General features: G+C 45.7%; 1 protein-coding gene across 1 annotated transcript in view; it reads left to right on the top strand.

The window, feature by feature from the left end:
* The window catches only part of LOC310786583 (receptor-type tyrosine-protein phosphatase S-like), a gene marked incomplete at its 3' end in the record, with an annotated part of 381,361 nt that overhangs the window by 95,186 nt on the left and 272,240 nt on the right, over window positions 1-13,935 (top strand). Inside the window, 1 exon segment of the mRNA XM_083647811.1 lies at window positions 2,986-3,207. Within this exon segment, the coding sequence (XP_083503937.1) occupies window positions 3,111-3,207 (97 nt within the window). The 5' untranslated portion in view covers window positions 2,986-3,110.

Genomic DNA, 13,935 nt, shown 5'->3' with positions numbered 1-13,935 from the left:
CTCTCTCTCTCTCTCTCTCTCTCTCTCTCTCTCTCTCTCTCTCTCTCTCTCTCTCTCTCTCTCTCTCTCCCTCTCTCTCTCTCTCTCTCTCTCTCATCCGTCACTCCAATAGCAATAACATCACCTACCCTCCAGGATAAGAAAAGGAATCCAGGACACACATGCGCTGGTCGTGTGTGTGTAGTATTGTGTGTGTAGTATTGTGTTGAAAGATGAGCTGAGCTTGTGAAAGACGCCCACTCTTCTCTGGCACGGTGTTGCCACAAAAAGACCCATTGTTCAGCTCTCCCTTTGTGTGTGTGTGATTGTGTGTATATGGCTACACCTGTATATATAGCCTACGTACACAAAGTATGTGCGCGCGCGCTTGTATTCTGTGAGGGTACGTTGTGTGTGTGTGTGTGTGTGTGTGTGTGTGTGTGTGTGTGTGTGTGTGTGTGTGTGGCTATATGCGGGTGTTTATAGGCCTGCTTCATGTAGCGAGATGCAGAGATTGGCCCCTGCAGCCATGGTGGGCGGGGCATTGGCGTGCATGTTGGCATGCCGTCGTGGGTGCCGGGTTACACTGCGATTAGCCGTGGTTTTCTGGCTCTCGCAAGGCCGCAGTCGCATAAACACGGCTCCGCAAAACAGCTGCACGCTGTTAACCCCGTCAACTCCTCTTGACTGTTTAGCACTTTGACACGGAGAAATCACTTCAGTTTGGCTGTTTTCATTTGTGTGTCTGTCTGCTGAAATTAGCATCAGTCGTTTCAGACGAGACGAGTACAGATCAGATTTTGAATATCACATTTTGTTGAATTATCAGAAGATGTGATGCACGTCATAAACTAACTACTACCAGGTGAGGAAGCCTATATATTTATATATATATATATATATATATATATATATATATATATATATATATATATATATCGTAAATTGCGGACTATAAGCCGCACCTTTTTTCCCGTTTTTTGGCCTTTTTTGGCCCCTGCGGCTTATATAACGGTGCGGCTTATCTATGAATTTTTTCAAAAAAAAAAAAAAAAAAAAAAAAAAAATCTCTTTTTTAGCACTCTTTCTAACTATAAATCCTATATAACTATAATAAGTTTTAATTTCCTCTCTTGCCCTCTTTTCACCACACTGTATGACACTGTATGACACTGTGTGCACTGTAAAAAACAACACAGGTGGTGTTGTGTTATGTTGTTTTGTTGAAATGTTTATAAATGGGAGCTTCCTCAAACAGCCATCTCTTTCCCGATAATCCCCTCTGTGCATGAACCCTTACATATGGTAATTAAACATTAAAACACAAAAAAAAAAAAAAAAAATACCATTAAAACACCCGCGGCTTATAGTCCGGTGCGGCTTATATAAGAAAAAAATAGTCAACTTTGCAGGTGCGGCTTATACACCGGTGCGGCTTATAGTCCGGAATTTACGGTATATATATATATATATATATATCCATACATACATACATACATACATACATACATATATATATATATATATATATATAATATATATACATACATACAGTACATATATGTGTACCAGGTATGCATCACTGGTCCCAGTCCTCTATGCTGTTGGTATATTTGGCCTCTAAAGTTAACTAGAGCCGTATTTCGGGCGATGTGCTTGTGATTTAGATGAGGTGGGACTCTGACGCATATTGTATCTGTCAGTCACTTCTGCTATTTGTGAACTTCATTTACATTAACATTTCAGGCACTGACACTGTTGTCAGAAGCAACTTGCAGTGCGGCAGCAGGTAGATATTTCATCTGTCCATCTTGTTCAGGGACACAGACAGCGGACACGTTGGAGTGTTTGGTTACAAGATGGCGTCTTTAACCTCTAGGTTCACCTCTAGTGTGAATTTGCAGAGCAAGGCTGTGCTGTAGTAAGCCTTTCAACAACACCACCACCGTGTTGAAGGTGAAAGAGCTCACCTCTAGAGAGCCAGCCCACCCTCACCTCTCACACAGGTGCAGACACAGACTTCATGTCTTGCTCAAGGACCCTTCAGCAAGGCGGACGCCGGCCAAATCCGGGGCTTGAACCCTGCTTTTCTGGATGTTTTCCAGTCTCTGCTGCAAGGTGTTCTGGGATAAGAGCCCAACGTGCTACATATAAAACATGGAGTCCGGCTCATTAGATTCACGTCATGGATCTCTGTCGCTCTCTCTTTATTCCCAGAGTTTTAATTAAAGACGGTGTAGAACCACACGGCGGGGGCGCTATGCCGCAGACATATCAATGAGTGTGACAGAGGCTGTGCGTGTGTAGGTGTGTGTAGGTGTGTGTGTGTGTGTGTGTGTGTGTGTGTGTGTATGTGGGGGGGGGTGATGGGGGGCTCCCTGATCCCTCCGTGTAGCTTAGGGGATTAATGGCAATTTGAGTAAAACAAAGAGACGGTGGCAGCGATATTGGCGCACGCCTGCGTAATTACAAGGCGCTAGATAAGCAAATAATGACAAGATCAGCCGATTAAAAGAGAGAAAAAATTGAAAGAGAGAGAAAAAAAACTCTGCTAATTAGGGGATGTGAGAAGAGGTTGATTGTGTAGTGCAGGGTGCGAATGGGTTGGGATGGGTGAGACAGACAACTCTTTCAGCCAATCAGCATCGCCAAATCCACTTGAAAGACCGGCGAAAAGGTCTTTTCCGCCGAGAAACTCGGCTGGTGCATACTCTTCTTGTTTAATTGTTGTTATTGAGTCTATTTCTGTGATAACTGCACTCATGGCTGTTTACTCTACTAACGATAATGTTGCGCTCGTTGCTTCGGATGCCGCCATACTGTTTTGCCTGATTGACTGATCGCTGATTGGCCGGTTATATTGTCACCTACAAGGCAGGTACAGTACCTGATTGGTGGGATGTTCAGGGTGTTGGTGAAAGAAAGCTCTGTGCAGAGCAATCTTTCCTTGGATGAGTAAAGTTTCAAACTAAATCCCTCCTCTCTCTCCTGTCTCTCCTCTTGCAGAGTGCCAAGCTGTCCTGCGTGAAGACCCCAACCCTCCTGCCCAGTTGGGGCCTCGGCTCTCCGGCCAGGTCACAGATCCGCCCCGCCCTGCCCCACCACCCCCCAGCCCCCTCCCGGGAACCAAGATGGCCGCCAGCGGTGCCCCTCGCCTCTCCTTACCGGTCCTGCTGCCTGTCGGCACTTTGCTGCTATCGCTGCTGCTCGCTGGCTCCCACGCCGTAGGTAAGTCACCAAAAGTCCAGTACACAAAACGGATCAACTTCCCCATGTAGTGCCCCCTACAGGTCCTTACAGGTCCTTACTGGATACATGTTGATTTCTGGTGAGCTGGATAATAACAGGAGAGATGATGTAGCAGCTACTCTGAAAATCCTTGTCCTTTCTGCTGAATAGAAAGAGAGCAAACGTTGGTGTCTGTCTGTCCTCTTGAGGATGGAGAGGACGGAGCTATTCCTATTGTCATCATTTTGTCAACCGAGGACGTCAGCTGCCTCTGACCTTTTTCATTATCTGTCCATGATTGTGTGCGAGTAAGAGCAAGAGAAAGAGAAGGCTTTTTCACCTGCTGCTGCTCTCAGCCAGAGAGCCTTGTGAGTGATCAGCTTTACTGCTTTTCCTCAAGGACATTTTTGACCTGGATGTGACGGCTTGACGGCTGTCGCAGGCATCAAACACGTGGCTTCTCACTTACAGTGGGGATCCTTTTTGGGACAAGGAGGCCTCCCCACCTCGCACCACCTGACCATTTCCAAACAGTGGATATCTCATAATGGGACAAAAGATACAGATTTCCCTGTCTGTTCTCCGTCTTGATATCTGTGCAGATCTCTGTCCGTATCTCCTCACGCTGCTGACGGAGGAGCGTCAGGAGTGTGTTATCCCACCCTGTCAGCTCCTGCTTAGGATTTGTTCTGCACCATTTCCCCCCTAAGATGAGCTTAGAGCAGCATTAAGAGACCAAAACACAGAGAGAAATAGAACAGGACTGATGAGGAGGAGAGGGGGGGAGAGGGGGGGGGGGCAGTCCGATTGGGTTTCATTGTCTGTAAATCCTTGGTGTGTGTGTGTGTGTGTGTGTGTGTGTTAAAAGTGGTTAAAATGACCGATGTTGACGAATGCGACCTCTCGCGGTCATGTGACTAAGTATGTAATGTAGGTCTTTGTGTGCGAGTGTGCAGATGTGTGTGTACGTTTGCAGGTCTGTGAGGCATGTGTGTGCTTGCTTATTTACATGGTGTGTGTTTATTTATTCTGTGTACGTGCTTGCGTGCGTGTGTGTGTGCGTGTGTGTGTGTGTGTGTGTGTGTGTGTGTGAGGGGGTAAGGCTACGACTTCCTCATTGCTGTGATTGGCTCCCGTCCCATTTTCCACTCTCTCCTTCTGAGTAGAGACAACACTTGATACGTATCTCTCTCTCTCTCTCTTTCTAAGTTTGGCAAAAAGTTAAAAATATCTCAGAAGAATAATTGGAGGGAAGTAACGGCTATTTCACTCATTCTGAGGAACTTGAAAAGCGCTTGCTTTCTCTGTCTTGCTTACATATACTGTAGGTAAATTCAAAGATAAATGGAGTTTCTCTACTTTTCCTCTCATCTCTGGCTTAGTTTGAGTTAGGGGTTAGGGGTTGGAAAAACAGTCAATGAGTGTTCTCAGTAGTTCAAAAGAACCTGAGCAGAACTTGATCTTTCTCATCATATTCAGATAGATGTTTGGTCAAAAAAGACCTTCGTTCAGATGTTTGGTCAAAAAATACCTTCGTTCAGATGTTTGGTCCAAAAAGACCTCCTTCATTCAGATGTTGGTCAAAAAAGACCTCCTTCGTTCAGATGTTGATCAAAAAAGACCCCCTTCGTTCACTCTCTCTGCCTTTTGTGAATTAGGATGTTGGATTAGAGAAGCTGCTGGAAAAGGCAAATTGAGATACTTTACCGCTCACATGAAGCAGAAAAGTTGTTGTTGATAAATAAATGATGCCATAAATATTGATTGAAACACTAAATGACGCATGCTTGGCATCACTGGCCCTGTGAATAGGTAAATGAACACTCTGCCAATGTTCAACCAGTCATTCATGCCCAAATGACATCACTGGTCAACACCTATTCACACCGGTGGACATGGCAGTGCTGATTCTGTTCAGGTACGGCTTCCGTGCATCTGGTGGACATGGGGCTTAAAGCCATGCAGGAACACATCTGGTGGACATGGGGCTTAAAGCCATGCAGGAACTCATCTGGTGGACATGGGGCTTAAAGCCATGCAGAAACACATCTGGTGGACATGGGGCTTAAAGCCATGCAGGAACACATCTGGTGGACATGGGGCTTAAAGCCATGCAGGAACACATCTGGTGGACATGGGGCTTAAAGCCATGCAGGAACACATCTGGTGGACATGGGGCTTAAAGCCATGCAGGAACACATCTGGTGGACATGGGGCTTAAAGCCATGCAGAAACACATCTGGTGGACATGGGGCTTAAAGCCATGCAGGAACACATCTGGTGGACATGGGGCTTAAAGCCATGCAGGAACACATCTGGTGGACATGGGGCTTAAAGCCATGCAGGAACACATCTGGTGGACATGGGGCTTAAAGCCATGCAGGAACACATCTGGTGGACATGGGGCTTAAAGCCATGCAGGAACACATCTGGTGGACATGGGGCTTAAAGCCATGCAGGAACACATCTGGTGGACATGGGGCTTAAAGCCATGCAGGAACACATCTGGTGGACATGGGGCTTAAAGCCATGCAGGAACACATCTGGTGGACATGGTTCTTAAAGCCATGCAGGAACACATCTGGTGGACATGGGGCTTAAAGCCATGCAGGAACACATCTGGTGGACATGGGGCTTAAAGCCATGCAGGAACACATCTGGTGGACATGGGGCTTAAAGCCATGCAGGAACACATCTGGTGGACATGGGGCTTAAAGCCATGCAGGAACACATCTGGTGGACATGGGGCTTAAAGCCATGCAGGGACACATCTGGTGGACATGGGGCTTAAAGCCATGCAGGAACACATCTGGTGGACATGGGGCTTAAAGCCATGCAGGAACACATCTGATGGACATGGGGCTTAAAGCCATGCAGGAACACATCTGGTGGACATGGGGCTTAAAGCCATGCAGGAACACATCTGGTGGACATGGGGCTTAAAGCCATGCAGGAACACATCTGGTGGACATGGGGCTTAAAGCCATGCAGGAACACATCTGGTGGACATGGGGCTTAAAGCCATGCAGGAACACATCTGGTGGACATGGGGCTTAAAGCCATGCAGGAACACATCTGGTGGACATGGGGCTTAAAGCCATGCAGGAACACATCTGGTGGACATGGGGCTTAAAGCCATGCAGGAACACATCTGGTGGACATGGGGCTTAAAGCCATGCAGGAACACATCAACCCAACCTCAAAGGACTAGCGGCAAAGAAGGCAGCCTGTTAGGTCGCCTCACATCGCCTTTTTCGGTGCCAAAAAGTTGCACTTGAACACATCACAAATACTACAGCACCACAACGCCACAACGCAAAGACTAGGACTTGCCCAGTAAGCATCAATTCTTGAGAGACTCTTCATTTGTTTTTTGACATTTAGGAAGCTGATGTATGGCACCAGCACAGCAGATGGTAACGCATCTTATTTACATTTCATTTCTTAGTGACATTTCCAAAGTTCCGATAAAGCCGTGATCTTCAAAATCCCCCCTCTTATTTCCTGTTATCTTTGCACACTAAGTGTTCATCGCTGTGGTGTTTCTGTACTGCACCTCCCAGATATCACCTGTCAATCAAACTGTGTAGGCGGAGCTTGTATTTTTTGAGTTGATGGAGTTTGAGTTTTCCTCTCAACCTCTCTCTCTCTCTCTCTCTCTCTCTCTCTCTCTCTCTCTCTATGCATCCCTTTCTCTATCGCTGTCTTTGTGTCTTTATGTCTCTCTCTTTCTGCCTTTTTGTCTTTCTGCCTTTCAATTCAATTTGCTTCATTTGCATGAACGTTTACAAATAATGTTGCCAAAGCATGAAATAAACAAATAAAATGATTGCTTTAACTTGGAGCAGATGACATTTAGTACGTTTCTTATCTGATTCAGTTCAGAGGCTGCGAGCTTGGCTGCTGTCGCAGCTACACACACGAGATGTCAAGACCGCACCGTGATGCATGGTGGAGTCCAATGTCTTTGTGATGTGACATGTGGACATTTGGCATCAGGGCACAAACTGTGGATAGTTAGATGGGAACGTTATTCCCATGGATGATCTGAAAAGTGTGGTACTTGTGTGTGTGGTAGTTACTGTGTGGTAGCATGGATGATGTGAAAAGGTTCATTACTAGGGGTGTCACAATATATCGTCCCACGAAATTTCGCGATAGTAAAACGTCACGATATGTATCGTTGAGATGAAATCTCATATCGCGATTTCCCCCCCCCCCCCAAAAAAAATAGACTAAGAAACGTCTTTGTTTGTTGAAGTTCAATGTGTGGAAAGTAGTTCAGTTGAACAAGTCTCTGAAGAGACACATGAGAAGTTATACAGGAGAGAAACCATTCAATTGAGTTTCTGGCAAAACTGTTTACTTGACAGGAAAAACTGAAGATGCATAAAAAATAGACTAAGAAAAGTCTTGTTGTTTGAGTTTGAAGAAAAACTGAAGATGCATAATGAGAATTTATACTGCTGAGAAACCTTTTAGTTCAAAGTAAATCTAAGTGACGGTGTAACTCATTCTATTTCAAGATAAGCCTTATCTCCAATCTCATGTTTTTTCTAGTTGTTATTGTAATAACAATTTCCCACAACAGCATGTTTTGTATTTGTGCATTTCAAATAAAATACTACTTTTCCAGTCATATATTGTCATTATTCAAGTTTAAAAAAATATTGTTAAAATCGTATCGTATCGTATCGTTATCGTGAACCCAGTATCGTGATACGTATCGTATCGTGAACTGAGTGTATCGTGACACCCCTATTCATTACTGTGTGGTAGCATGGATGATGTGAAAAGGTTCATTACTGTGTGGTAGCATGGATGATGTGAAAAGGTTCATTACTGTGTGGTAGACATGCCTGTGTGGTAGCTACAAGACTGTGTGGTAGACATGACTGTGTGGTAGCTACAAGACTGTGTGGTAGCAAGGTTGACAGTGTCACGTCTGCTTCATGAAATCTCATTGAAGCTGGGATTGCAACATAGCTTAGTATTGGTGTCATGTTCACCAGGTCACAGTGATGTAATGTAACATAATAGCTCTGTCTTCAGGCCTGAAAGCTCCGTCTGTGTGTTCCTCACGCTGGTGGTGATGATGGGGGAGGATGTTGTAGCCGTTTGGTCCTGAGGTTAAGAAGTCTTTTGAGATGAGAACACGTGAGGCTGACATTATTTTGCTGTCTGTATGGCCCCTCTCTGACCTCCTGGAGGCTCCCTTCTCTTTAGAGGCCATCTCCTGTCTCAGCCTCTGCAGCTCTGTCTTGAGGGCTTGGTTGTCTTTTTCTAAACCTCTCATGGCAGCCAGAAGCTGTCCTCTGATCATCATCTCCTCACTGCTGACGGTGGTTTCTTTGAGCTTCACCGTCTCCTCCTCCAGAGATAACATGCCTTCTGTCAGGGTCTCCGTCTGCTGGCCAGCTCTTGTAGTTCAGTGACGTTTTGAACGAAGTTCCCCAGGTTTATGTCAGTGCCTTGGACCGCTGTGGTGCCATTGTGGTAGATGTTAACAGTAACTACTTCACAGGCTGACATCTGACACAGGATTGAGGTTTGTCTGCCTTTCTAGGTGTTTTTTGATGTTTGGATATGTCTGACACAGGGCAGTGTGCCATGCAGAGGGCTTTTCTGTAGAGAACATCAATCCAGATTTCTCTCTTACTCCTTTATCTGTAGTGTAACCCACAGTGAATTCTTCTGGGGTTTCTTGAAGTATTTTCAACTCATAGTTCCTTCTCGCTTTAGTGGTGTAGCCCTCTTCCTTCTTCTTTCCTTTGTTTTTGTTGACTTTTATCTGTTTTCCTTTAGTTTTCCCAAGATCTTCTTTATTGTAGTTAGCTTTGAGGTCCTCAGCAACAGTGTAGCAAAGAGCTTTGAGGTCCTCAGCAACAGTGTAGCAAAGAGCTTTGAGGTCCTCAGCAACAGTGTAGCAACTAACCCTAACCCAAAGGCTTTTGGCCACAGCTGATGGAGCCAGATGAGTTCAATTTTGAATTTGAGCAGAGAAAAGTTATTTCTGTATCTGCTCAGGATCTGCCTCTGCTTAGGATCTTTTACACTGGAAATATAAATGTTAATTCCTATTCACGGTTTAGTGCCAGATAGGAATTCAACTTGTGTTTGATTTGTCCAATGTTCCATCCAGATATGTATTTTGTTTGTATTATATATATGTATTCAGTTTGTTGTATAATTAGGTTGACTCTGATTGGTGGTTTAGGGGCAGTGCTCAGTCTGCTGACCAGTGGACTATTGGTGCTTCAGCTCCTGGGTCTGCAGGGCCAGAGAGATTTCAGGGAGTCTTGGGGACGTGATTTAAGATGGAGCCAACATTTTAGTTCTTTTTTGGATGGTTATTATCAGTGGGTAACGACCTAATTCTGCTCTCTCTCTCTCTCTCTCTCTCTCTCTCTCTCTCTCTCTCTCTCTCTCTCTCTCTCTCTCTCTCCTGCTCCATCCCTCTCTCCTTCTATTCAACTTCCTCCTCCACTCATTCACCAGCCTGTTTGCTTTAAATAACATTCAGTACAGCATCTCGCTCATTCTCTCTCTCTAGCACGCACACGCACCCACGCACGCACACACACGCACACACACACACACACGCACACACACACGCACGCACGCACGCACGCGCACACACACGCACGCACGCACGCACGTGCGCACGCACACACACACACACACACACACACACACAGCAGAGCTCTCTCCCCATCTGTCAGTATCTGCCAGCCTTTGTCTGCTCTGCCTGTGGATATGATCGCTCCTTTTGTCAAGCTCAGCTCTCTCTCTCTCTCTCTCTCTCTCTCTCTCTCTCTCTCTCTCTCTCTCTCTCTCTCTCTCTCTCTCTGTCTTTCTCTCTCTCTATCTCCCTCTCTCCTTGGCTCACTTGTTCTATCTCTTCTCTCTCTCTCGCACAGTGTTGATACCTCTCTAATTGACCCTTCGTTAAGTCCCTCCCTAGAACGGCCACTGTCCAATCCTACATTAGCAACCGTAACTAGGCACGGTGGCTCAGGCCCAAATTTCGTAAAATGCGTATAAAAATAGTTTTACTTGGTCAAACCAAGCCATTTAGCTATATTTTGAATCAGGAGAATCAGGAGCCCACATAACATTTCACTCTGAGCTCTGACCAGAACTAAAAAATAAAATGTATTATAAATATTTTTATTTTTTATTTTTGGCCTGAGTGAAATGGTGTCTATGGTCTCTCCTGATTCTATATAGCTGAATTGCTTGGTTTGGCCAAGTAAAACGATTTGACAAGCATTTTTAATGTAGATGGGAAAATGAATAGTGGATGGAATCCCTTGATCCGCATGCTGAATGCGAAAGAGGGTGTGACTTTGGCACTGGTTACCTGCAAGTCCAACACGAGATATCCTCAACTTTTAGAGGAGGCCCTCGTCTAAATAAAAAGGGTTCCTTTTCCAAAGCCCAAAAGGCAAGAGGTGAGATGCTGATATGGAATAAACAGTAGAGAAGACCTCACGAGCAGCTGAATCCATCGAGGATCAACAGATCAACTAGCCTCAATGCCAGACTCAGCCTGTTTGCTGCAAGGTAAGATGCTAACTAACATTAGCTTAGCACACAGTTGTTGTTTTTAGCAAACAAAAACGGTTGCAACTCGTTGTTTACCTGCCGCGAGCAAAATCTTGCAACATCAACCAAGTGAGGCAGGAGTTAGTGAAGGGTGAATTGGTAGATTGTTGAATGTGGCCACACCCTCTTTTGCAATGATTGACAGATCAATCTCTGGGCTCTTTTCTTTTCCTATCTTTGTCTGTTGCTTTCGTTTCTCTCTCTCTCTCTCTCTCTCTCTCTCTCTCTCTCTCTCTCTCTCTCTCTCTCTCTCTCTCTTTCTCTCTCTCTCTCTCACACACACACACACACACACACACTTTTTCCTCTCTTCTCATCTCTTGGGGGTGCCACACAACACCTGTCGCCATTATGTAGCCTGGACATACACAGGCGCGCACGCACGCACGCACGCACACACACACACACACACACACACACACACACACACACACACACACACACACGTACACTGTTTTTTTCTCTCTGACTCCTTCACACCTACATGCGCACGTGTGTGTGCGCTCACACACACACACAGCCCAGGGGTGCAGTTGTCCAATTATATTCACTCCCACCTGATCTTGGATAGAGGGGATTGGGGGGTTAGGCACACACACACACACACACACACACACGTGCACGCAATCACGCACACACACACACACACACACACACCTCCACCTCCCATCAACACCTCGCTTCACAGTCTCTCTCTTTCTCTCGCTCTCTTTCTCTCACACACACAGCGGGTGCCACCGTTTTGCAGAACAGTCCAGATAAAAGCATGATGTCATCCCCCCTCCCTCACCCCTCTCTCTCTCTCTCTCTCTCTCTCTCTCTCCATAAGTCACAGTGAGAAGGAAACATTTTTAATCAAAAGAGGGAAAAGACGGCCGAATAAATCCTGCCACCCCATCGTAATAATGCTTGAAGCCCTGTGTGTGTGTGTGTGTGTGTACATGTTTGCATAAATTCATATACACACATTTGTATATGGGTATGTATGTGTGTGTTTGGTATGTGTGTGTCTGTCTCGTCAGTGTGTGTGTGTGCATGTGTGTGTGTATGTTTATGTCACATGATTGCGTATTCAGTCCTGTTGCTGGTTGTTCCAAGCAGTGTGTCATTCTGTAGACTCTTTGTGTCAACTGGAGGATGAGTGGGAAAATGGCCGCCCGTTCATTTGAATGTAAGCTGCTCACGCAGCGCACGTGCTTTTTCTCTTTCTTCTTCCTGGTTTACTTCCGGGATGTGCCGCCCACGGTTCATGTGCCGTGGCGCCGGTGTTGCACCAAAATGTGTGACCACCGAATTGTGTGAGCGCATTGTTCTTATGGTTATTTCACCATCTGACAGCAGCCATCAAAATATGTGACAACACTGTAAGCTAGCAACAAGCACCCACTGTTTCCCCCTAGCTTCACTGCACCTTGGCATGTGACACCTGAGAGAAGCAGCAGCAGATGATGACCATTATGCAAAAGAAAAGACATAGCCACCCAAATCTTAATAATCATATGAATTTTCAAACACATTTTTAGCACACACAAAAATATTTTATTTTTAACACGTTCACTGCCGTGGACGAGATATCTCGTCAAGCAGAAACTAACGGTTGACTGCCGTGGACGAGATATCTCGTCCAAATTTTTTTTTTTTTTTTTTGACGGTGGGACGTCGATCAACCCCTTTTACATCTCCTATTAAAATATGGGAGGTATTGATCTATTTTACCGACCCACTAAGTGGCGACAGTGCTCTCCAGACGAGAGAAAGCCAAGCAAAAACAGCCGCGTGAGGAAGCCATTCTCATGAAAATGGATTGGCGAAAACGCTTTCGCTTTCGCGCAGGGAGCTGACGGTGGGGGATTGCAAATTTGCATAATAGATTATGGGTGCAACACACTTTGAAACACGCAGCATAAATAAGACCAGAATCGCAAAAGCTTCATCAAAGCTCTCAACCGAAACCCCAAGAAACGAGCGAGCCCATCCAGACTCGCCCGACGAGGGGCAGCCAGGCAGCACAGACAGCAACTCGCTTGTCACACACCCGCTGCAGCCACGGAGGGAAGAGGAGAACACACACGGAGGGAGGAGTTTGAAGGAGAGGGGGGTTTCCTGCTGTTATGGAGGAAATTACTGTTCAAAACTATTGTTTAGATGTCTGACGTCTTACTGATGCCAAAAATAAATGGTTAAAGTGACTGTTCTATCGAATTTCACAAAAAGCCATTTATCTCAGCTTAAATTTTCAGACGCTGAAACCATGCTGTATTCAAATGCTAATGCCTACATAACTACTAACTCTACAAACTAACTCTTTTAGACAGAGAAAGCACACATTCTATTAGTTCTTTTGAGATATTTTGTGTTCACAAAATACTAGCAGAAAATAATCCTCGGCTCTTGAAAGATGAGCCAGAATCCTCAAAAAAAAACCTTGGCAGAAGCTACCTACAGTAAAAAAAAAACTGGTGGCAGTGAATGTGTTAACAATAGTATGCTTTCAGACCAATCAGCATACCAATACAGTTGTTGGTTAAACCCATACTGTACAATTAAATGTTAATGTTGTGATTAGCGGTTAGCTGTCTAATAGCCGATGCTATTAACATCCAATGGTTTTGCGACTTGAAGTCTTGAAGCTCGTAGGTCGGAGATGACACATTTGCCACTTGTCAGTCACCTCCGGCCATAAACGAACGCAGCGGTAGCATGTGCTGGGGACGGGGGGATGAGCATGTTCATAGCATGTGCTGGGGACGGGGGGATGAGCATGTTCATAGCATGTGCTGGGGACGGGGGGATGAGCATGTTCATAGCATGTGCTGGGGACGGGGGGATGAGCATGTTCATAGCATGTGCTGGGGACGGGGGGATGAGCATGTTCATAGCATGTGCTGGGGACGGGGGGATGAGCATGTTCATAGCATGTGCTGGGGACGGGGGGATGAGCATGTTCATAGCATGTGCTGGGGACGGGGGGATGAGCATGTTCATAGCATGTGCTGGGGACGGGGGGATGAGCATGTTCATAGCATGTGCTGGGGATGGGGAGATGAGCATGTTTATAGCATGTGCTGGGGATGGGGAGATGAGCATGTTCATAGAATGTGCTGGGGATAGGGGATGAGT

Source organism: Poromitra crassiceps, assembly GCF_964638095.1.
Source record: "Poromitra crassiceps genome assembly, chromosome: 12".
In the NCBI taxonomy this organism is placed as follows: domain Eukaryota; kingdom Metazoa; phylum Chordata; class Actinopteri; order Beryciformes; family Melamphaidae; genus Poromitra; species Poromitra crassiceps.
Note: the sequence above shows the minus strand (reverse complement) of the source record. Positions and strands in the feature narration are given on the sequence as shown.